At 52.1% G+C, this 21,410-nt stretch overlaps 2 protein-coding genes across 7 annotated transcripts in view; one reads left to right on the top strand and one right to left on the bottom strand.

Moving 5' to 3' along the window:
- The first annotated feature begins 1,944 nt into the window (after positions 1–1,944).
- On the top strand, positions 1,945–12,712 carry FNDC11 (fibronectin type III domain containing 11). The gene is made up of 6 exons (XM_074605501.1): positions 1,945–2,031; positions 2,588–2,797; positions 3,975–4,065; positions 6,165–6,419; positions 7,684–7,940; positions 11,743–12,712. Exons 1-6 carry the CDS (start codon positions 1,945–1,947, stop codon positions 12,649–12,651), a joined length of 1,809 nt encoding a protein of 602 aa, XP_074461602.1. The 3' UTR covers positions 12,652–12,712.
- Positions 12,713–13,498: 786 nt separating this feature from the next.
- Positions 13,499–21,410, bottom strand: part of HELZ2 (helicase with zinc finger 2) — a 31,585-nt gene continuing 23,673 nt past the window's right edge. For all 6 annotated transcript variants that reach the window (XM_074604991.1, XM_074604988.1, XM_074604987.1 and 3 more), the window contains exons 14-20: positions 20,929–21,045; positions 20,150–20,342; positions 19,222–19,356; positions 18,755–18,973; positions 18,281–18,437; positions 17,676–17,843; positions 13,499–17,156 (exon numbers count right to left, since the gene is read on the bottom strand). In XM_074604991.1, coding sequence (XP_074461092.1) covers positions 17,032–17,156; positions 17,676–17,843; positions 18,281–18,437; positions 18,755–18,973; positions 19,222–19,356; positions 20,150–20,342; positions 20,929–21,045 — 1,114 coding nt within the window. In that variant the 3' untranslated portion in view covers positions 13,499–17,031. The remainder of the gene's footprint in view (positions 17,157–17,675; positions 17,844–18,280; positions 18,438–18,754; positions 18,974–19,221; positions 19,357–20,149; positions 20,343–20,928; positions 21,046–21,410) is intronic.

The following is a 21,410-nucleotide window of genomic DNA, read 5'->3' as shown; positions in this document are numbered from 1 at the left end:
CACCCACAGCCCTTTATCCTTGCCCCGGATTAGGATTAGCCCCGTTCTCGCTGCAGACACCAAGTAGGCCATGGCGATTAGCGGGGCAGGCAAGCGTGGCCTCTGCCCGCGGAAACGCCTCCCCGTCCTCCCCCTTCCCCGGCAGCCCCGCAGCACGGGAGCCAAAGAGGGCGAGCAGCCTCTCGCCCAGCTGGGCCACCCACTCCGGAGGCGGCTGCAAACCCAGCAAGGAAAATGCCCTGCAGAACTGCCGCTTTAGTAGCCACAAATATTTAATCCCTTTGCGCAGATCCTCTGTCCCAAATCCCACATGTGCAAACCAAAACCAAGCCGCTGGGAGCCCCCGTAGCCCTGTTTCCAGCCAGGCCCCCCAGTGCCACAGCTGACATCCGTGATGGGAAAAGCACAGCATGGCTGAGCCGTGTCCTGCAGGGATGAGTTTTCCTTTGGGCAGGGAACGGCAGGCAGCGATTTCCCGGGTGTTGGGCAGCGTGGGGCCACCCTGCGCCTGTGTGGGGACACAGGGTGTCCCGGCACCCGGGGCCATGCACTGCCGCTCGCCAGCCCTTGCGTAACAGCCTCGAAACCTTGTGCTGGGACGTGCTCAGCGACCAGTCCTTCCCCCCCCCGGCAGCCCCAGCATCTCCGGCTGCGTGGCTGCGGGCTCCCCCCACATGGCCGTCAGCATTGTGCTGCTTAATTGCTGCCGACAGAGACCTAAAATGGATGCTTTCAGCCCAGCGGGGCCACGGCGGAGCTGGTTGGCCCTGGCCAGGGTGATGCCGAGGGGCCAGAGCTGCCCCATTTGCTGGCAGACAAGCAAGGGGGGGCCCAAGCTGCATTTCCCCTGCCCCCTCCAGCTTCCAGCCAGGTTATCTTGGGGCTGAGGAGCATTGACTGCATGGCACCCACTGCGAGGGCAACACTGGGTGCTCAAACATTCCCCCCCGGTCCCTCCCCAGCATCCTTCCTGCAGGCAGGGAAGGGGCCGGGTTGGCTCTGGTCGCACTGGGAGGTTTGGGACAAGCCCCAACACTGTCCCTGTCCTGGTGACAAGTGCAGCTGCGGTGAGCGGCCGTGCCACACTGCTGCCGCTGCGTGGTCACCGGCTCGGTGCTCACTGGGCGAGTGGGGATGCTCACACAGTCACCACAGGCTGGGGAGCAGGGGGGGGCCCTGCCACTGGGTCTGGATCGGGATTGCTGGCATCCCACCGGAGGAAGAAAGGTTTGTTGGGAGACACACGCTTCGACCTTGCCTGTAGAGATGTAATCCTGCTGCCCTGGGCACGGCCCACTGTCCCCCACCACATGCAGACGCCCCCAAACTCCCCAGCACAAATGCTGCTGCCCCTCCAAGGAGGGTCCTTTTGCTCCTGTGCCTTCCGTCTGTTTTAAGCTCCACCAGTGACAAGGACCGTTTTGCCAGCCTCCAGGTTCATGGTAGCATGCACTTTGTGACCAGACATGTAACATGCTCCGTGCGGCCCCCAGCTCTCATTAGCTCGGCCCCTGCAAATGTGATGCAGATGAAAACCAGCAGGAGCTTGGGGTGGGAGCCCGGGTCAGCTCGCACGTGTGCCACCATACTGCAGGCAAGAAGCCGGTAAGGACAGGTGACCGCATGGCACAGCCGACAGCTGAAAAGCTTTTAACATCATTAACAGAGAGAGAGGTTGGTGTCAGTCACCAGGAGAAATGTTTCACTCCGGATTTGCTCCCTGGAGACCTGCTATTCCGTATGCAAAGAGGGCTGCTGAGCTCCACAACAGCACTTCAATGACTTGATAGACGACAAAAGTACCTCAGCACCAGCCATCCCCTGCCCCGCGGCTCCTTGGGGACCAGGAGAGGCCACGTGCTGGGGAAGAGCTGCACGTGGCAAAGGCCACCGCCAGGCAGGAGGGCAAGGGTGGGACAGGCAAGGAAACCCATGACAGCCGCCATGGCCACCAGGCCAGATGTGGCCCTGGGTGCCAGCCGGGCAAGCACCAACCTCACCCCGGAGGGATTTAATGTCAGAGAGCCCATGGTGAGATGCTGCCACCAGCTTCACTCCCCCTCTCCCTCTCCCTGCTTCGACACACGGTAGGAACATTTTCAAGAGCTTCCTCTCCACAGAGGCTCTGGCATTGCATTTTATAGCTAGAGCACTAAGTCACTCGGTGCAAAACGTAAGTCTATATTTCTTTTAAGATCTCTTGAGCTCCTCAAGCAGCAGCCACTTAAGCAGTCCTCGCTGGGCCACAAAGAGACACTACCTGCTCGAGCTGGTAGGAGGAGAGCAAGGCCCCTTTTATTGGTACAGGACATTCATCTGCCTCATCTCCACGTTGATGAATAGCTCTATTTTACCCCGTGTCAGGCTCCAGCAAAGCAGAGGATGAACAGCTAAAGCTGCGCTAAGCCCACACACTCCATTTAGCCGGGAGATGACTCAGACGAGGCTCTTGGTGCGGGTGGAGGTGACGATGAAACACGAGGGTACGAAAGCCGGCAAGCAGGGGCTCTGCTCTCCCCACCGGCCGCCGTGCTGCAGGGCAGGAGGGTGGACCCTCCTCATCCTCTGTCCCCCTCTTCGGTTGCAGGACAGTCAAGGGGGTCCTTGGCAGAGGGACAGCCCAGCCCCGGTGCTCTGCCACACAGCAGAAAAGGCCATGGATGGCATCAAGCTGTCACTTATTAAACACCTTTTATCCCAGCAGCTCTCCAGTGCCAGCTCGGACGGGAGCAGTGCAGCCCGCAGTGTTCGTGGGACAGCCATGGTCACCCCATCCTTCCTCCTGCAGAAACCCCAGGCAAGACCCAGTGATGCCAGCCCTGCCCGGGGGACCCGGGGGATGGAACAAGGGGTTGCCCAAACCACCTCCCGATTCCAACCAAGCCTTCGGAAGAGAAAGATGGCCAAGTCAGAAAGCCAAATATATTTTTTTGCCTGGTATCTGCCTTGAACGCATGTTTGTGGAGCCGCGCAGGGTGCCCACCCCGCACACCCTCCGCCTGCCTCTCCCCACCGCCGGGACCGCGCGTGGCGGAGGCGGCAGCTTCGCCCACGGCCGCTTCAGGTCAGTCTTCTGAAAAGCCACTTCTCATCTCCAGCTCGTTTCCTGCCAGAATTAACGGCCTGCGCACCTCCGGGGACCCAGCCCTTGCGAAGGCGCGCTGGAAGGCAAGCAGCAAAGGAGGGAATTAAGACCTTATTTCCTCTGCCAGAGATAAGATCTTTAAACAAGCTTCTCAGCCAAGAACTTTAATATTTATTTTTTTTATATAGGTTTTTTGCAAGGGAATCTTGTTCTCCAGAATTGCATCCGCCTCCAACCCACTTACAGCTGCCAAAGCCCGCGCTTCCCCCGGGACCAGCCTGCGAGCGGCAGAGATGGATGAGCTGACACGGGCGTGACTTCACCTCTGCTGTCCTGCCGCCGGAGCCCGGGGCTGTCGCTGTTCCCAGAGCAGCCCCCCATGGATCAGCCCCACGGACACCAGCAGCCCCCTGCCCCAGTGTCAGGGCTGGATGAAGCCCCCCAGGGCGAGCATCCCTGCGAGCAGCAGCAACGCCTGAGCCAGCCACGCACCGCTCCGACCTCCAGCTCTGCTCGGATCTGTCTCTGGAATCGCTCCTGTTTTAACCCGAGAAGGGCCAGCATCTGTGGTCTTGCGAAAGGCGCCCGTTCCCCCTCTGAAAAGACTTCTAGACATGAGTGAGGGGCACTAAAGTGGACGCCCAGGGTTTACCTCCCCTCTTCCGCAAAGCCAAGGTTGTTCTCTTACCCTGGGCCTCAATTCCTCCTCAATGCCCCAGCACTGGCCCTGTGTTTGGGAACACAGACAAACGTCCCCTGAGCCTTCACCGGCAAGAAATAAATGCCCCAGCCTTGCTCACGCCCTGGGGGTTTGCAGCCCTCCCTCGCTTGGAGGCTGCTGTGGGAACGAAGGCTTTGGGCTAATTTATCCGGCACATTGGCACTGCAGATTGACGCGCTGGCCCTGAGAGACGGCAGGGAATGGGAGCCGGCCGGCCAGGCGATAAATCACGGGACGCAGGGTCAAGCTCTGCCCGCTGGTACTAAAGGTGCTGGTCACCACGTTCCCAGCGGGACGAATGTTCCAGCCTCAGCGCTGCTTTTGTGTCCCATGCCCTGGGAAGGGGGGACACCCGGCTCTGTCGGATTGCCGTGTCCTGACGTTAGCCCCCCTGCGCTCCCCGCCAGCCGCAGCCCCGCAGGTGACAACCGGGGGACAAGGCTGCAGGCTGAGCGAGTTTCCCACTTTCCGTCTTCGCTCTCTGTCCCACATCCAAGCAAACGTGACCCCCTTGGGAAGTTTTCCTGGAAAAAGGGGGCACAGACGCCTGCTGCTCGGAGGAGCCTGCCAGCAAGGGCTGTCTCGTGGGATCTGGGACACGGCAGCCTGCCTTGAACTTCTGCTCAAGGACGTCTGTCTTGTAAAGCGCAGCACAGCACGAGGATATCCGAATGGGCTTTTGATGAGCTTCCAGCAAGATAAACGAGCTTCCGTGACCCTGCTCCATCTTCCTGAGCCAGATCATCGGTAAAGGAGCTCCTGCCTTAGCCCGCAGCCCAGAGGAGCTCTCACCTCTCGCATCCCGCACGCACGCCTGGGTACATTAATCTATGTCACCTGGGTACTCAGATTAATGTCACCGCTGGAGAACGGAGGGACTGTCCGTCCTAGGGCTCCCCTTGGGTGCCAAGCCCTGTCCAACCATCAAACTCTCAGCAGGGGAGGGAAGGAGAGCTAACAGATGACGGCTCCCTTTCCCGAGGAAATCCCGAGCCCTCAGCCCCGCACGCAGCAGGTCTCAGGGCTGGGCACAGACCAGGGAAGATTTTTGCTCCAAACCAGTCTCCAAACCCCCAAATTTCTTGGCTTGCTGCAGGCAAGCAGCTACCCCAAGCTCCACCCGGGTCCAGGCTGTGGGGCTCCCTCCCTGGGTGCCATTAGTAGGTGTAATGAGCTGGAGATAATTGCTGCCTCCGGGACACAATTAACTCCTTCCTGGCCTGATCCAGCTGGGGCTTTTGCATCCCAGAAGAGCAGTTTCTCCCCCAGGTTCCTTAGAAAACTTCCATCCCTCTTCCTTCCCAAAGTGAGCCTTCTGAATCACAGCCCGACGAGCAAAGTGGGTTCACTGCTGCGTGGCGATGATTTAGATTTGGGATATATCTGGAACGTATCATTTATTTCAGGTATATGAGGCACCAGCGAAACTGGGAGGAAGCAGTGAGTAAATCAGTCACACCCTTGTGACGATAATGGGGTTTGAAGCCGCTCGGTGCAGCCAGGTGACAGGCTGCCCTGCTCTGAAAGTCCTGATCCCGTGGGGCCAGGCGAACATGACGAGATATGGGTACCGTCCAGGGATGCAGGGACACAGTCAGGAACCCTGGAGGGGGTGGTGACATTGCATTGGGAGACTTCTATGCCAGCACTGCCAGCAACAGCCGTGGGGACACAACCTCTGGCTGAAAGAGGCACAGGGCGGACAGCCCTCTGTCCCCGGGACCTTGAACCGGGCACTGCCCAAAGAGCTGCTCCAAACCTGACGCCCACCTTCACCCAGGAGGTCCCGCCTGGAAGCAGCAGAGGAAGAACCAGGCACAAAGTCCGTCCTCCTCCCTGGCCCCCGTGGTGGGTTTCCTTTGCAGCAAATTCCTGTTTCAGAAATGCAGAAGACATGAAATATGAAGACAGAAATTGCCGGCGACTTTTAATTTGGGTTCTGCCAATTTCTCTGTTCCAGATATTGATTTTCCATAAAGATGAATCCCCGCTCCCGGCTCTCTCTGACAGGCACTATCTGGGTGTTCTGCCTACCCCGAGAGTGGAAATATGTTTTATTAAGTGTCAGAGCTCACTAATGAGAAGAGGGAGGAAAATCAATTGTCTGCTTATATCTTGATCTCAAAGACAGGACTAACAAGGTCTTTATTTTGGTGCTGTGGGCAGGAGGACGGGGCAGAATGACAAACGTGACAGACAACGGCTGTCAGCTCTGCTACAGAGAGAGCTCAGCTGATGGCGGGGGGGGAAGTGGTACATGGTGTTTGAGTGCTTCAAACACATTTGTATTTGTATTAATTCAAAGGGATTCATAGAGTGCTATAAAATCCTATGGTTGAATTGATCCCTGATGCAAAGCTGCTGAAAACAGTAAAATTTCAGCTGCAGACTATAAGCAGGTTTATGCTCGTATTCCTAAAAGCGAGACGGCGGCTTGGCCTGCTGTGCTGGCTAGGGCAGCCAAAGGGATTCCGTTTTTCCATGCTGAATTTGGGATGAAGGTTAGCATTTATGCCAAGGAGAAGCGAGCTCAGTGCAAAAGCCTCTGCACAACTCCGGCAATAAATCCTGTTTCAAAGGCGCGCCATGCTGGGCTCATAGAGAGTGCTTCAGGTGACATCCCAACCCTGACAAAACGAGGAGCAAAGCTTGCTAAGCCCAGGACTTCGCCTTTGCTGCCTGAGAAGCTCAGCCGCGGCGCTCAGCTCAGCCCCGCAGTACTTTCGTCTTCTCCCTCCGCCTTTTCCAGGTCAGTTCTGGGGGACAGGAACACCCTGAATAGCCGAGACCTCGCCAGCTCGATGGCAGGCGTGCTCTCCACTGAGAGCTGTTAATTACAAAGACACCATCGCATCTTCAGAGATCGTGGGGTGGGAGGGCACCAAGGGAAACGGACACAAAGTGCAAGCCTTGCTTTAAACTCCTCCCGGGGCGCCTGGCACAGGCCGTGGCTGGAAGAGGAGGCGAGGTCAGCTGGACCTCCACAGGATTCTTCTTACGTCCTTAGGCCCTCAGACCACCAAGGCCGAGGGAAAAGAACACGGGCAATTCCCAGCACACACAACCCAAATGACAGGGTTGGGACCCATGACACCACCAGGAACATTCATTTCCTGCAGAAACTTGGTGTTATTACCAAATGCTGATCTCTGCTAGCCCTCCCCGTCAAGCAAGGCTATCAACCTTCTTTCACTCATATTTGTTATCTTGTCTGTTAGAGAATCACACCTGACAATCGTATAGTTAATCTCTTGGCAGCTGTGAAATGAAATGGTAAGCTCCGGCTGCCTCGAGGAGATGCATTGATTTCTTAAAATGACAGATCGCCTCCTCCCTTGATGTTCAAGCAGAAGCTCAGGGCTGGCATTGCGGATCTTGCCTATCATTCAATTAAAAAAGCTTATCAGAGATGCACCCGCTAAGCATACACGGCAGCATTAAGGCTAAGCCCTGACCCAAAGATTTAATCACAGGGGGTACGAAGGCACCTTCAGACGCAGGAGGCCTGTCCGGTTTGGTGATGAACACACACACCGGTCGCGGCACTGAGCTCACTGTGAACCAGACGAGCCCGTCTCTTCTCCACCGTAACGCAGCTGACTGGCCAGCCGGGTCCCGCAGCAGCGCAGAGCAGGAGAGTCCCTTCCTACCCAAAAAGAGAAGTTTGCTGCACTTAATGGAGCCGTTTATATCCTATTTCAACACATCTCTTTAATAAGGATTATGTGTTTAAATTAATGAAACTCCCGACGCTTTGTGAAACAGCCTGTCTCCCTGGGGAGAGCAGAGCACCGGAGCGTGTCCAGTCTCAGATGTAAAGAGTCACCCTCAAAAAGCGAAAATACCCCCCCACCCCACAGCACGCCGTAAAGCCCAGCAGATCCCGTTAGTCCCCCAGAACCACCCGTGCTTTCCTGGGCAAATATTAACGTGGGCAAAACAGCAAAGAGCAAAGCTGCAGCCTACGTGTGGGCATCCAGCCCAGGGTCCCAGGCAGAGCAGCAGCGGGGTGCTGAGGCTGATGTCCTGATGCTCAGGAGCTCAGGGCAGCGTCACTCGCAATCCTCCTCCCAGAAATGCGACAAACAGCGCAGTTCGGAGCAGCCTGGACTGAGAGGACTCACCAGCCCCTGGGTAGTGTTGACCTAAACCTCCCGACTCAAAACCCAGGCGAGGTGCCTGCGGTGGGAGAAACAGGGCACCCGAGTGCTTTAGGCAATCCTGCTCTAGCAGGGGAGTTGGACTAGATGATCTCTAGAGGTCCCTTCCAACTCTGAAGATTCCGTGATTCCGTGATTCCGAGTGCCAGCAAGGCCCTTGGCCGTGGCCACCTCGCAGGGTGCCACCGGCACGACCTTAAGGATTCCTGGGATGGAGCCAGCTTTTCTGCTACACCTTGCTCTCAGCCAGCATTTACCATTTTCTGGCTGTCCTGCCTTAGCTGCTTCCTCTCTGCCTGCAGGGACCCTTGGCTCGAGGTCGTGTCCTCATAGTTTGCTGCTGAGGTCTGGGCTCTGCAGGGAGAACGGAGCTTTAAAGCAGCCCAGAGCGAAGCGGCTCAGTCTCAGACTCCTCGGCTTTAGAGCTGGGACTCAGAAAACACTGAGGCCGCTGCCTTTCCACGGAGCAGAGGCGAAACATGCTGGGGGAACAGTGTGAACGTCTCGCACAGGAGAGCAAAGCTTTGGAAATCGTATTTTGGGTGACCCAATGGTCACAAACCCTGCACATGGTCCTTTCATCCGCATAGCATTCCCACAGCCCCATCGCAACAGCAAGGGCGCGAGATGGGAGTGAAACCAAATGTGCCGGTTCAGGGGGAAGCACAGAGCCCTCAGCCCTTCTCCTGCCTGCCCCCGGTGGGGTGGGAGAGTGCCCGGGCACAGCCCTGGGCTGGGGGACGGAGCCTGCTCACACCTCGGAGAGCAGGACACCCAGCCCGAGGGTCACTCCGACCCCTCGCCCCGTGCCCGGCGCCGGGGGATGCGTCACATTGTGACTCCAGCAGCCAGGCATTGTGTCCTGGCGACCCCAGCCACCGCCGGCGGGGTAGAAACAGATGCCACTAACTAATCAGGCAGAGGACAACACGGCCACGCATGTGGCTGTCTCCCCCTGGGGCCAGACCGGTGTCACCAGACCCGCAGGGACCCCAGGTGCCACCTCTCCCCAGGGACGAAGTGGATTGTGACTGAGATTTACGGAGGGGAAGGTAGAGACGATTTTGGGGCCTCCAGTCCCGTAGACAACTAGGGGTATGTCCCCACAAACCGCTGCCGCCAAGGGCAAAGAAGCATCATGGTGAAAAGTGGAGCCTTAGGGGGGACGTCAGCGGGTGCTGGGGGCTCGGTGACACCAGCCGGGGCATGGCTGGGTGGTGGGAACTGACAGCAGGGAGAGGGAACGGCACCCGCGTCCGCCCAGGGATGCTGGAGCCTTGTCCCCGGGTGGTTTGCCTCCGGCTCCCCGGGCCTGGGGGGTGGCGATGGCAGGCAGGGAACCCTTGGCCTGGGGGATCCCAGGGCCATGCAGCCCCCGGCTCGGGCAACTGGACATGGACTGGTTGGAGTGGGGCCAGAGGAGGCCACAGAGATGCTCCAAGGGCTGGAGCCCCTCTGCCGTGAGGACAGGCTGAGGGAGTTGGGGGGGTTCAGCCTGGAGAAGAGAAGGCCCCAGGGAGACCTTAGAGCCCCTTCCAGTCCCTAAAGGGGCTCCAGGAGAGATGGGGAGGGACTCTGGATCAGGGAGGGGAGCCATAGGACGAGGGGTAATGGTTTTAAACTGGAAGAGAGGAGATTTAGATGAGATCTGAGGAAGAAATTCTTTTCTGTGAGGGTGGTGAGCCCCTGGCCCAGGTTGCCCAGAGAAGCTGTGGCTGCCCCATCCCTGGAGGGGTTCAAGGCCAGGTTGGACGGGGCTTGGAGCAACCTGGGCTGGTGGGAGGTGTCCCTGCCCAGGGCAGGGGGTTGGAACTAGGTGATCTTTAAGGTCCCTTTCAACTCTAACCAGTCTGTGATTCTACAACTCCAGCCTCCCAGGCTGCAAACATAGCAGCGCTACTGGGGAAAAAAAAGCCATTTCTGGCAAGAAAAAAAAAACAAAAGAGATATAAAAACAGAAAGGCAAAACAAGCACAATCACAGCTCTGTCTCTGTGGGCAAACAGACTGCTGCAGAGAGCCAAATCGCTCTGAAAGCGGGGTAACGTAACCTGGTGCATGCGCTGTCCCTGTTGCGCTCCCTACGGGGATGCCAGGAACCGGCACTGCTTTGGTTTGGGGTTTGGTTTTGGGTTTTGTTTTTGTTTTTTTTTTTTAGTGGAAAGCAAAACAGTGAAAAGGAAATACAGCTTGTTTTTTCAGTTGACAGCTCTCTTGGAAAAAAAGTGGCTGTGGATGAGCGAATTAGTATAAATTGTAGTGCAGCTAGGGACCAGACATCTGAAAGGTTTACAAACACTTGAAACTCCTACAAGGAACCGTTATTAGCTCTGTTATGTCTATTTAGGGAAAATGAGGCTGAGAAAAATTGCTTTGTCAACTACGTATCACCATCTAGCTTCCACAAGACATGTAAGAATTAAAATATCCCGGTTAGCTACTAGAAATCTTAAATAATTATAACCAGAAAATTACACAGAATGAGGAAAGTTACCTGTTGCTAGATCGTATCACCGCAGGCTGGCTGGGGTCACACAAAGTCTTACTTTCGGGATTCCCTATTTTTTGCAATCAAGCGTGTTCAGCTTGCGAAGGCCAGGTTCGCAACGTCAGGCTGGGTTCTCGTTACAGTATCGCCGACGGCGGGGACACAGGCATTTATTTAGGTGATTTCTGCTTGCGATATGTACGGTGTGAGAGCCACGGGTACTGCAGCGAAAGCAAAACAGGGAAACACCGTCCATCGTGGCTCAGCAGGAACCACCAAGCAGGTCCCGGCTTTGTCAGTAAATGGAACGGCCAAGACTAAGACAGAGAGCGGATACGGCGGTGCCAAGGACCACTACCCAAACACCTTCTTACCAGCAAACCCTTACCTCTCCGCAGGCGCTTTGCTTGCATTTCAGTACATTGTTTACGGACCAACAGAGTCCTTCTACAAGAAAGCGAGGCGATATCACGGGCCAAGCTGATGACGTAAACTAAAACCAAAGACAGGGAAAACAACACATCACTGAAAATGCTGCTGTTGAAGGAAAACAATACCTCGCCGACAATGTTGCTGTTGAAGGCAGAGGTGCAAGGAAAACCACTAATGTTCCTCTTGAAAGCTGTTGTGAGGCGGCACTCGGCGTTCTGCGTGGTTCTGCCTGCTGCACAGCAGCTCGCTCGGGGGGCAGAGGGTTAATTTGAATCACCAAGGTGATTATGTAGCTGTAGGAATTGGCTTAGAAGATGGGTCTCAAACCTCAACAGCCTGGCAGATTACAAAAAGAGAAAAATAGACATCTCCAGAGATGTAGAAGAATGGAAAGAAATTGCTTACAGGAGTACAAAAGGCATCTAATTAGAATGAAACAGAAGATAATAAGATAGGGAGACATTTTGGCAGAGTATATCAGAGAATAATTCCTGACAGTGAATCTATTAAGCAGAGGTAGAACCTCTCAAGGGGGAGTAGCAGGAGACCAGTTGGTTGGAATATATAAAAGTAAGCCTCTACAAAACATTAGAAACCATTTAACCAGAAAGGAAAATTCCTCTGGAACTACACCTAGCCTAACAGTTCTTTCCCATCTATAAATTTATAAGCTAAGCTTTATCAGTAAGAGAGGAGAGAAGAGTCTCAGCCATGATTAGCCATGACAGCGGGGTTGGACTAGATGACCTTTAAAGGTCCCTTTCAACCCAACAGACTCTATGATTCTATGATTACTTTCCCTCAACGGCTGCTTTTCCTTTGCTTGTTGATGTTATTATTGCTGCTTTCTCACACAGCAACTGAGCTTTGGAATCATGGCTGAGGCTTTGAATGGATTTGAAACCAGTTCGGAGAGTGCTGCGCACGGCGGAGAAGACAACAATGCCAGCTGGGAGCAGTACCTGGAAAGGAGAACCCTTCTTCTGCAGTTCCTGCGCTCCGACCTGAGCCTCCACAACCTCCAGCACCACTGGAACAACGTCGAGCTTCTGAAGAAGTGTTACTTTTACTTGGAGATTGAGCCCAAACACGTGAACGTGAGAGACCAGAACGACGTGCTGCATTGCATTGACATCTTGCAAGTAATAGACCCCATCCGACTGGAGAGGGTGAAGAAAGTGGGAAAAAAACAGACTGAAATCCAGCTGTTTCTTTTAACTGAGCTGCTAGAACAGCTGAAACGGGGTTGGGAGGAGCTGAGCTGTTACGTAGAGACCTGGGACATGATAACTTTCCTCTCCAGGTGGGACCTGATTGTGCAGAGAGTGTCTCAGCTCTCCATGTCGATGAAAAATCTCCGTTCCTTGCAAGAGCCAGGAAAGCTCTATATCAAGCACCGTTTGGTCTCACATGCAGGTCTTAGAGGCACCGGGCTCTCCAACATTAGGCTTTCTCTCTATACGAAAAGGCCACTGATTTTTGATCGAAAAGAATCAGTTGCACACAAGGACTGGGCCGAGCTCAAGTGGTTTACCGAAAACCAAGAGTCACATGTCGAAGAATGTGAACTGCACGTTAAGTTGCTGACAAACGGGAGTCAGACGGAAGTGGGATACGGTAGGCTTCAGCAAGTCACCTCCAACACATGCATAGTCCAGAACCTGCAGCCTGGCAGCTCGTACGAATTCACCATTCGAAGACTGCACACTCTAACGCTTGTCTTTGTAAGGTGGCACGATAGCATTACGCTGAAGACACAAGAATAACGTTGTTGAAGACGTGGAAGCAGCCCCTAAGGCACCAGAATGATGAGGTAACACACAAAAACGTTTTCCTTATTTTATCCATTTGAAAAAGCAGAATGAGAAAAATTAAAGGTTTTCAAACATTTCGCCTGAAACGGAACTGGTTTTGTTTTCAACAACAATTTTGCAAGCGCCTTCCCCAAATCTTTCCAGGTTCACAGTAACCCATTCCAAATTCTTCACACAAAATAACACCTTTAGGCAGCATTCAGGACTCAACACCCACTTCCCACTGCCAGAACTCACGGGCGGGAGCAGGTCGCGGCAGGCAGTCTTGCAGGACACCTTGGATGCAAAGCACAGGGGATAGAAGCCTCTCCATCATCCGGTGCTTTCCATCCACCAAAAAATGCTCAGTGCCAGCTTCTTGCAACGATGTTGGGTTAGGTTTTTTTACCCCAAGTTTGTTTTTTTTCCCCCCCACGTCCTTCTTTCAAAGCACCTGAGCTCTTCAAATCACTCACCCTAACTTATCTCTGTCTCTGGTTCCTCTCACCCTCTACGCCCTGTGCTTAATAGGTCCAACATAAGCATGATTCAATGCTCACCCCCCTACAGTGCACGAAAAGATCACTGATTAAAAAAATACCCCCAAAACCACCAACAAAAAAACCTCAACCAACCCCTCCAAACCCCCCCAACAAACAGCGAAGGGTAATACATCCACACGACCAATCTGTAGAAAACAATCTTTTTCTGCCACGTACTGCAGTTATCGCCCGTTTTCTTTTTTACCATTCGGTTCAGCCCAAACATAGCTGTCCCCACACAGAGTCTGGTCAAACCATCACACCAACAGGCCTTTTAGTAATAAAATTTATTATTTAAATAAATTCAAATCATTTTTACAATTATGGCTTAAATATCAAAAAAAGGAATGTTGAGGTTCATTCTTAGAAATGGTAGAAGCAGGTAGAAATATTTGTATCCAAAACGTCATTTGAGGTTCGCTGCAAGTCACAGACATACAAAAGATAAAAACCCGCCACATTTCAAGTTAGCCTTGATTTACACTTCATGACACTTAACATTTCATTTCTATTTAAAAAAACAAAACCCAACAATTTATTGCAGTAAATTGATCGTCCTACACAGATCTGTCCAAATCCTCAAAAACAGTCCAGTGGGCTTCTCCTTTGCCAGCTGGAGCCCAGGAGAGCTTTCCTAGTTCTGGATGTCTCTAATTTCACTGCCAGTCGGAGCAGGACACATGGTGATGACTGCAACCGCATGGACCTGCTGCATGCGCAGGTTCCTGGCGTTCAGCTTGGGCTCCAGCTCTGCCTAGTGCCGAGGAAATTAAGTTACCCTGTTGGATGAGCCCACATTTGTGTCCCGCAACAATGTTCTTTTGTCTGCGAGCCGGCGGCAAAGGTAGAGCCTGTGATCGGACAGATGGCCTGTGCACCACAGAATCACAGAATCGTTGTGAAGAGACCTTTAAGATCATCACGTCCAACCGTTAACCCAACACTGCCAAGTTACCACTAAACCATGTCCCTCAGCGCTACACCTACACATCTTTTAAGTACCTCCAGGGACGGTGACCCAACCGCTTCCCCGGGCAGCCCGTTCCAATGCTTGGTAACCCTTTCAGTGAAGAATTTTTTCCTAATATCCAGGCTAAACCTCCCCTGGCACACGTTGAGGCCATTTCCTCTTGTCCTATCGCCTGTTACTTGGGAGAAGAGACCCACACCATGCTGCCAGTGGTTTCCTACTGGAATTACCAAAGGTTTGGTGGTTTTGGTTGTTTTTGTTTTTTATAATTATTTTAAGAATATGTGCTTGAACATAAAATTCTTTCAAAAGTAAATTCAAAGCTCTGTGTGCAAATGAAACCAGACTACTTTGAACTTTTTCTCTCTATTCATTTCTATGATTCTCTCTATACACGAGCACAAGGACAAGAACACGATATTCAGCTGGTGCTAACAGTCTATAAAAAGTTTCATTAATTGCACTTTCTGCTATCCCTGACTATTGCAGCTGCGGGACCAACTCTACGGGTACCTGCTCACAGCCCAATTCTAAGCACCAGGTACAAAATGCATCTTCAGAGTTAAAAAAAATATATGTATATTGTCTTGCAACACAGAGGTGACCAAGCATAGCATTTCAGCCTAGGCTTTAGCCTCCAAGGAGTAGCAGTAAACATTTTTTTTCCCCCCCACTAAGGGCAGAAGACGACACTTTTTGAAGCATCTTTCTTGGTCTACACAAACACACAAATGACCAAACCCCATACAAGAGCACTGGACTAAGCCACTACGCTTGGGTTGAGTCTCCTCATTTGTGTTACGTGTAATGAAATAACCATCAAAAAAAGGAGGGGAGAAACTCTACACTTACGTTAGGTCATGAAAATGAGACCCCCTGGTTCTAAAGGGACCAAGAACGACGCTGGCACCACGCTAAAGTATTTATCCCAACAATTCTAGCGCCTTTGCAATTCTCCACATCATCTTGGAGATACACGATTGTATTTCAGTAGTCCACAAAATGATTCCCATACAAGCTTATTTTGGAATTGTAATAATATTTGCAATTTGCAATGGCAATATGCAAAATCAGGCTGACGCAGAGTCTTTTAAGATCCCAGGTGGGATGACTTCAAAGAGGAACAATGAACTTTACATCCTACCAGCTTTTATCAAGCATCTTTAGAACCAGCAGGAGGTACTTCCTACAGGCTTTTGTCCCTTATGGAATCGCCAGCCGTATGCCCGATATTACGCTTCAGTAAGACGAGAGCAAGCCTGGGGGTTCTCTAACGTACAGATCAAGCCCACCAAATGCAGAAGTGCAGGAAGGTACTTTAAAATAAGGAAGAGAAGAACCAAATTTCCCCATAGGTTCTCGAGTCAAGTTTAACACAGTCATGAGAAGAAACACAGCGTTAAATAAGGACTTTTCCAGACACAACGCTTTCTTATTGCACATTCCTCCACACCGGAAAGAGCCATGCTGCATTTTCAGTTGCAAACAGGACAAAATTCACCCTTGCCATGGCGCTGTGAAGTCACGGGGACCCCTCCCTTAGGCCAAGGAGGACTCATGTCCCAGCACAGTATATACCTGTTGCAAAACCACCGTGTTTGCATCTTGGCTCCATCCCACGTGAACATTTCACCACGGCCAGGCGCGTGGTCCTGGGGAGAGCTGAGGCAGGCACTTCATACATTCAGAATTGAAATGAGATAAAAGACACCCTCCCTCGAAACTATCAACCTTCACAAAAGCAGCTGCGTGATTCAGCAGAGAGCACCACTTCCCCGCTACCCATCTGTATCAGCCATACGTAACCGGGCAAAAGCAGCCTTCTCTAGTGAATCACAGCTTCCAGTTCACAGCAGTTTGGCTACTTAAAATAATAATAATAATAATAGAAAAAAAACACATTATACACAAATATGCTGTGGTACGTTTATCAAATTTCCATCCCCGCTCTTAAAAACTCAGGCCGTAAGGCTGTGAAACAAATTCACAGAGTTAAAAAGTTAATAAATTAGAAGCAGCTTTAAAAAAATCTGGAGTAGGAAAGGAGGGCTTTTACAGGAGGAGATTTCAGATAAGACTCAGAACAGTTTAAAATATGCTTACAATTTCCAACGGTCCCTGGTAGGAGCGGTCCTCGCTTTTCATTAACTTTATACTGGTGAGGACAACCTCCTTTGTAGAAAGAATAAGTAAATCTATTTACAAAATCAACTTGGCCTCGGCTCTGTGATATTTACACACTTGGAGAACAGCGTTTTGGCTAGACAAAGAGTGGTACGTGGTTCTCTTTGCTTTCTTCCTTCATTTAAAAAAAAAAAACCAAAATGATGACAACAAAAAAACCCAAAACAAATTGTTTTTCTGCTTTGAGAAAAAGAGAAGCCTTAAAAATTCCCTGGCCTTGGTTTTAAAATGAGTGGTAGTACCCAGAAGCTTTGGTCCTCTATGGCAAATCGCAGCTTGCATGCGGTCATTCCACCCTCGACGAATGGACTGAGTATTTGGTCCCCAAAATGCAGCTGCGCCGGCAGATAGGATGGGGGCTCCGCTGAGCATCTTACAGTTACAAAAATAGTGTCATCAATAAAGTCACACACCCATCCATCCATTTCCAATGATTTTTGGTTTGCTAGAGCTGAAAGTTCCTGTCCAAGGTTGCACTGATTAAAAAAAGAAACCACCCCACGACGCCAAAGGACACACTGAAGCTGAGCTGTCGCTGCGCAGGGGAAGATGCTGGCTCCATGGGTCATTAAATAATGGAAAGATTGCGTCCTTCCCAAGGCACACGTAACGCAGTTCAGGTAGAGAGGGACGAGCTCATCGAGCTGCAACCCATCCTCATCGGCGGATGGATGAAGTCTTCCTGACAAAAATCCCCTGGGCTGCAGTAGAGCAGTTGCGCTGTCGGTAATGCTGAAGCAGCCTCCTCCACAGAGGGTTGCACTCCAGGAGGTACCGGTTCCCTGTTGGCACGGGGATGGGGACAGCGGGTTAGTGGCCGAGAAAGGCTTGGATGATACCATCACAGACCAGTCACGGAAAGTTCTGTCTGACATTTCTAGCCTAAGGGTGCTGGATAACTTGCAGGGACATTTCCTTCGGACATTTCCTCTGCGGAATCCCAGCTCCCTTTACAGTGCTGTCATATCTGCGAGCAGCTCCCCTACACACCACAGCCCATCTGCGTGATTAGGAGGAAAACAAGCAGCCAAATGCTGTTAGGAGAGAGCTCTAGCATGCAAGTGATGGAAACAACGTGGTCCAAACCAGAGGGTGAGAAAAACTAATTATACATGCTGTACCGGAGCCACGCAGGATCTCTGCTTTGTGCAGACTTCCCAGATAGCCCAGTTACAAAACCACAGACAGCCTAAGGGCAGAAGAATAAAGCAAGGCCATCGGTTATACTAGTTTGGATCTCCACCCCTTTATCCAAGCATCCTGTTCCCCTGCAGGCCTGTGCACGCTCCCAGGAGACCTACCTACAATGCAGAGTCCTTCCTGAGCTCGCGTGATGCCCACATTGACCTGGTTTGGGTCAGTAACAAACCCCAGGAACTTCTTCTGCCAGCTCTTTGTGGGCTTCTTATCAATCTCTGATCGGGGGCAGGAGCGTACGGTCGACAGGATCACGTATCTCCACTCACTTCCTAGAAAGCAGAATTGAAAGATTTTTTTTTAGAAGGAAGCATCTGGCCTCCCCTCCACCCCACAAGACACTCATTTCTCTACAGCGAGACCCACAAAACTGCAGCCACCGTTTGGGTTTCTCTAGCTTTGGAGGCCATGGGACCCCTGGTCGTTGCTCTCCAAAGAGTATGTGCTACGGCAGTTCTTTAACACCCCCTTCTGACATCCTCCACTTCCCTACCTTCATCAGTCTCACCCTGCCTGGGCACTCCAGAGTTTCCCAAAGGATTTATTACAATGACAAATCACCCAGAAACCTGGCCCAGGGATGCTTCCTCCATGGCTGAAATGACCCTGGTGTAGGACTTGCTCAAAGACCGTCTCTGTGATAGGTTGCTTCCGTTCTGGGGAAGGCAGGAGAGCACAGAACCAACCCCCGCCTCTCCTGCCAGCTCACCTTGACTCTTCATGATGGTGCAGACGGTCACTCCACGGATGCCCTCCTTCAGGAGGCCCTTGCTGATCTCGGACACCTGGGCGTTGTAGGGGCTCAGGATGGCGATGTTCTCTGGCCGGATGGTGCCATCTAGTGTCAGCTGCTTCGCTATCCTCACCTGGGGAGAGCAGGATCCTGCTCACTTGGGAGCGCGGTGGCTGGAGGGAACCAGTCCTCCAGCAGCCTGTCCCCAGGGCAGCCATGGTGCCCGGCTGCGCTGCTTGCCCTGCCCTGCCCTGGGTCACACTTCCCTACAGCTGCCTCTGGCCAGGAACATCGTGGAGCGCTCCAGACCCGAGAAGACGCCAGGCAGATACTGTACCCCACTGATCCTTGTCCTGTATCACTACCCATCATCCCACCATGATCCCCAGAGTCACCCAACACAACACCCTCCCTTGTACATCTCCAGCAGTTCCCCAGGACCCTCCTCACCGCCTGCTCCGCTTCTTCTAGGTTAGCTTTGGAGTTCTCGTTTCCTTCCTCAGTAGAAATCATGAGGCTCTGCTCCTTCCCTTCCATGTGCCCAAAGATGATGGGGCAGCAGCCATTGTCTTTGTGGTGGAAGACACTGGGTTTACGAAGAAGCTGGGGACACGTTTTCAGCCGCATTTCATAAAACTCCTGGGATGGGAACTCGCAAATGCCTTTGTGCTGGGAGAGAAAAGGGGAGAAACTGAGGTGAACAAAAAACAAGGAACTTCTCAACCTGCAGCATCTTTTTGGGCAGGCTTCACCTGCAATGCCACTGTGCTACAAGCCAGCACCGGGCGAGGGCATTGTTAATCACTCTAGGACAGGAAAGCACTAATGGAGAATATCTGTTTCCCAGTGGCTTGAGGCAAGCCCCGATAGCAGCATTTTCTGTGATAGAGAAAAGACAATCCACTCGAGGGCCTCACCATGCGGTACTGCGTATCCAGCATCCACGCCTGATGCCGGTAGCGCTCAAAGAGAGACGTCTCCATGCCAAGACTCTTGCAGAAGTCATTGTTGACCACAGGCCGCAGCTGTTTGTGATCCCCAAGCAAAACAACCTGAAACGAAGAGTGGACACTTCAGCTATGAGGGTGGGTGGCACTGGTGAAGGCATTCAGCTCTTTGAAAAGCTATTTGCACACAGACATTTGGTGCTCCTTATTTCTGTTATGGTTAAAGCAACCTCAATCAAGGAACCATGTTGGGCCTTACATAAAGATCTCGACCCAGATAATGCAGAGCCTAGTTCTCTTCCGATAGAACTCATCATGCAGTAAGTCTGCTGAGATCTGCTCCATGCTTCTTGTCACGTCAATACTTTTTACCTGGGCCAGCACAATTTTTGGTGGCAGTGACACCCACCCTGTAAAGAAGCACCAAAAATCCAGCCACACCACCACTTGGTTTCTCTTGCAGAAAGGCAAGAGGAAGTTTAGAGGAGACACTATGGGTGTAACTGTTTGGAGACAAGGTGCTGAACTGATGCACGCAGCAGAGAGGTGAGCAGATGCAATAGTTCTCCACCACAGCTTTCAGGCCTACAGCAGGTCTTACGACTCTGCTTTGTGCGATACGAACAGATAATGCACAGCTCATACATCTAGTGAGAATACTTACGTACCGCATCTACCTCTCTGTGCCTCAAGATTTTCATTATAGTTAGTGAAGTTATACCACAAAGAAAACAACTCCCTGAAGGCTGAGACACTGACGCACCATCATAGATGCCACCAAGAACAACCCTCAAACCTGGTAAAACTTGGAAGAGTAGCATGGTAAGGGTGGAAGACATGCAAAGGTCTGAGAGCCCTGAGCAGCCATCCTAGAGACACATCTTTGGAAGGGACTTACCTTCTCAGCATGGCGGTGGCTGACCAAGGGGATGAGGGTCTCAGGCTCCGTGGACATGGCACACTCATCGATGATTACCTGCTTGACATTGAGCTGCTCCAGGGAAGAGGCGGATGCGGCAGAGCACGTGCACAGGATGACATCGTGGCCTGCCAGTTCATAGGCACGAGCAGCTGACAAGTGATTTTTGTACCTGGTGGTTGATGCAGAAGACACCAGGTCACGCATAGGGGAAACATCTCCAGGTTCCTCATGCAGGAACCAGGCAGAGGCTACACTTTCCCAAATGACTATGGCTCCGTCTCCCTACCCAGGATGAGCTGGTGTTTCCAGAAAAGGGCTTTGGATGGACACTGTAGGAAATGCACTTTGTCCTGAACTCAACAGGGCAGGGGCTCAGGGTGGAGGATGCAAGTGTCACACATGCACAGTATGACTTTTTGGTCCAGAGGGACAACAGCACCAGAGCAGAAGCGATGCGGATGCTCTGCACTGTACCACTAACCCTGAGCTAATCACTTTTTATCATCATTCCAAACACACAGCTTGATTAATCCACCTCGATGCTGTCACCGAGTCCCTTGCCTTGCATGAGCCAGGACAAAGGCGCTGACTTTCACGCAGCCTACGAGTCTGTGTCAGCTGAGACCCAGCAAGTGTAGCCCCAACCTCTTCTCGCAGGGGAAGGAGATTGCTGCACTGCGCTCCTTCAGGCAGCGCTTCAGAGGTGGCACAAGGCCAGAGTCAGCCATCTCTCACCAGGGTCTCTTTCTACTCACTTCTTTGTTTCTTCTTCTGTTATAAGCTCTCCTTCCTTCATCCGAGCGTCAAAGTTACAGATCTCCTGCCATAAAGGGTTGGGCGGCCGCCGGATGCGATGATGCAGGATTATTTCGCTGAATAAAGAGTCAATATATAAATATTTTTCCCCACACAGACCCAAGTGATCTCTTGTACAGTGAAGTATACCACATCTGTCTATGTGGAGAAACCCCATTAGCTAAAGAAGTCACAGCCAGACTGTTCCATCTTTATAGAGCTCACCCTCGAGGACACAAAATACAACCACCTTTCTTTAGTAGTTGCAAGCAGGAATGAAGTCAGAGACACTTAGAGCTGTTCAAAACAGAGATGAAAACATCTAGGGTGTTTCCTGACTAGGTGCTACATTAGACTATACACCTTCACTTGAAAAAATTAAGTACAAAGCAGGTTAATAGTGCTGCTCCACAGTAGAGAGTGGAAACCACATTTGTTCTGG

The sequence above is a fragment of the Larus michahellis genome, chromosome 12, assembly GCF_964199755.1.
Source record: "Larus michahellis chromosome 12, bLarMic1.1, whole genome shotgun sequence".
In the NCBI taxonomy this organism is placed as follows: domain Eukaryota; kingdom Metazoa; phylum Chordata; class Aves; order Charadriiformes; family Laridae; genus Larus; species Larus michahellis.
Note: the sequence above shows the minus strand (reverse complement) of the source record. Positions and strands in the feature narration are given on the sequence as shown.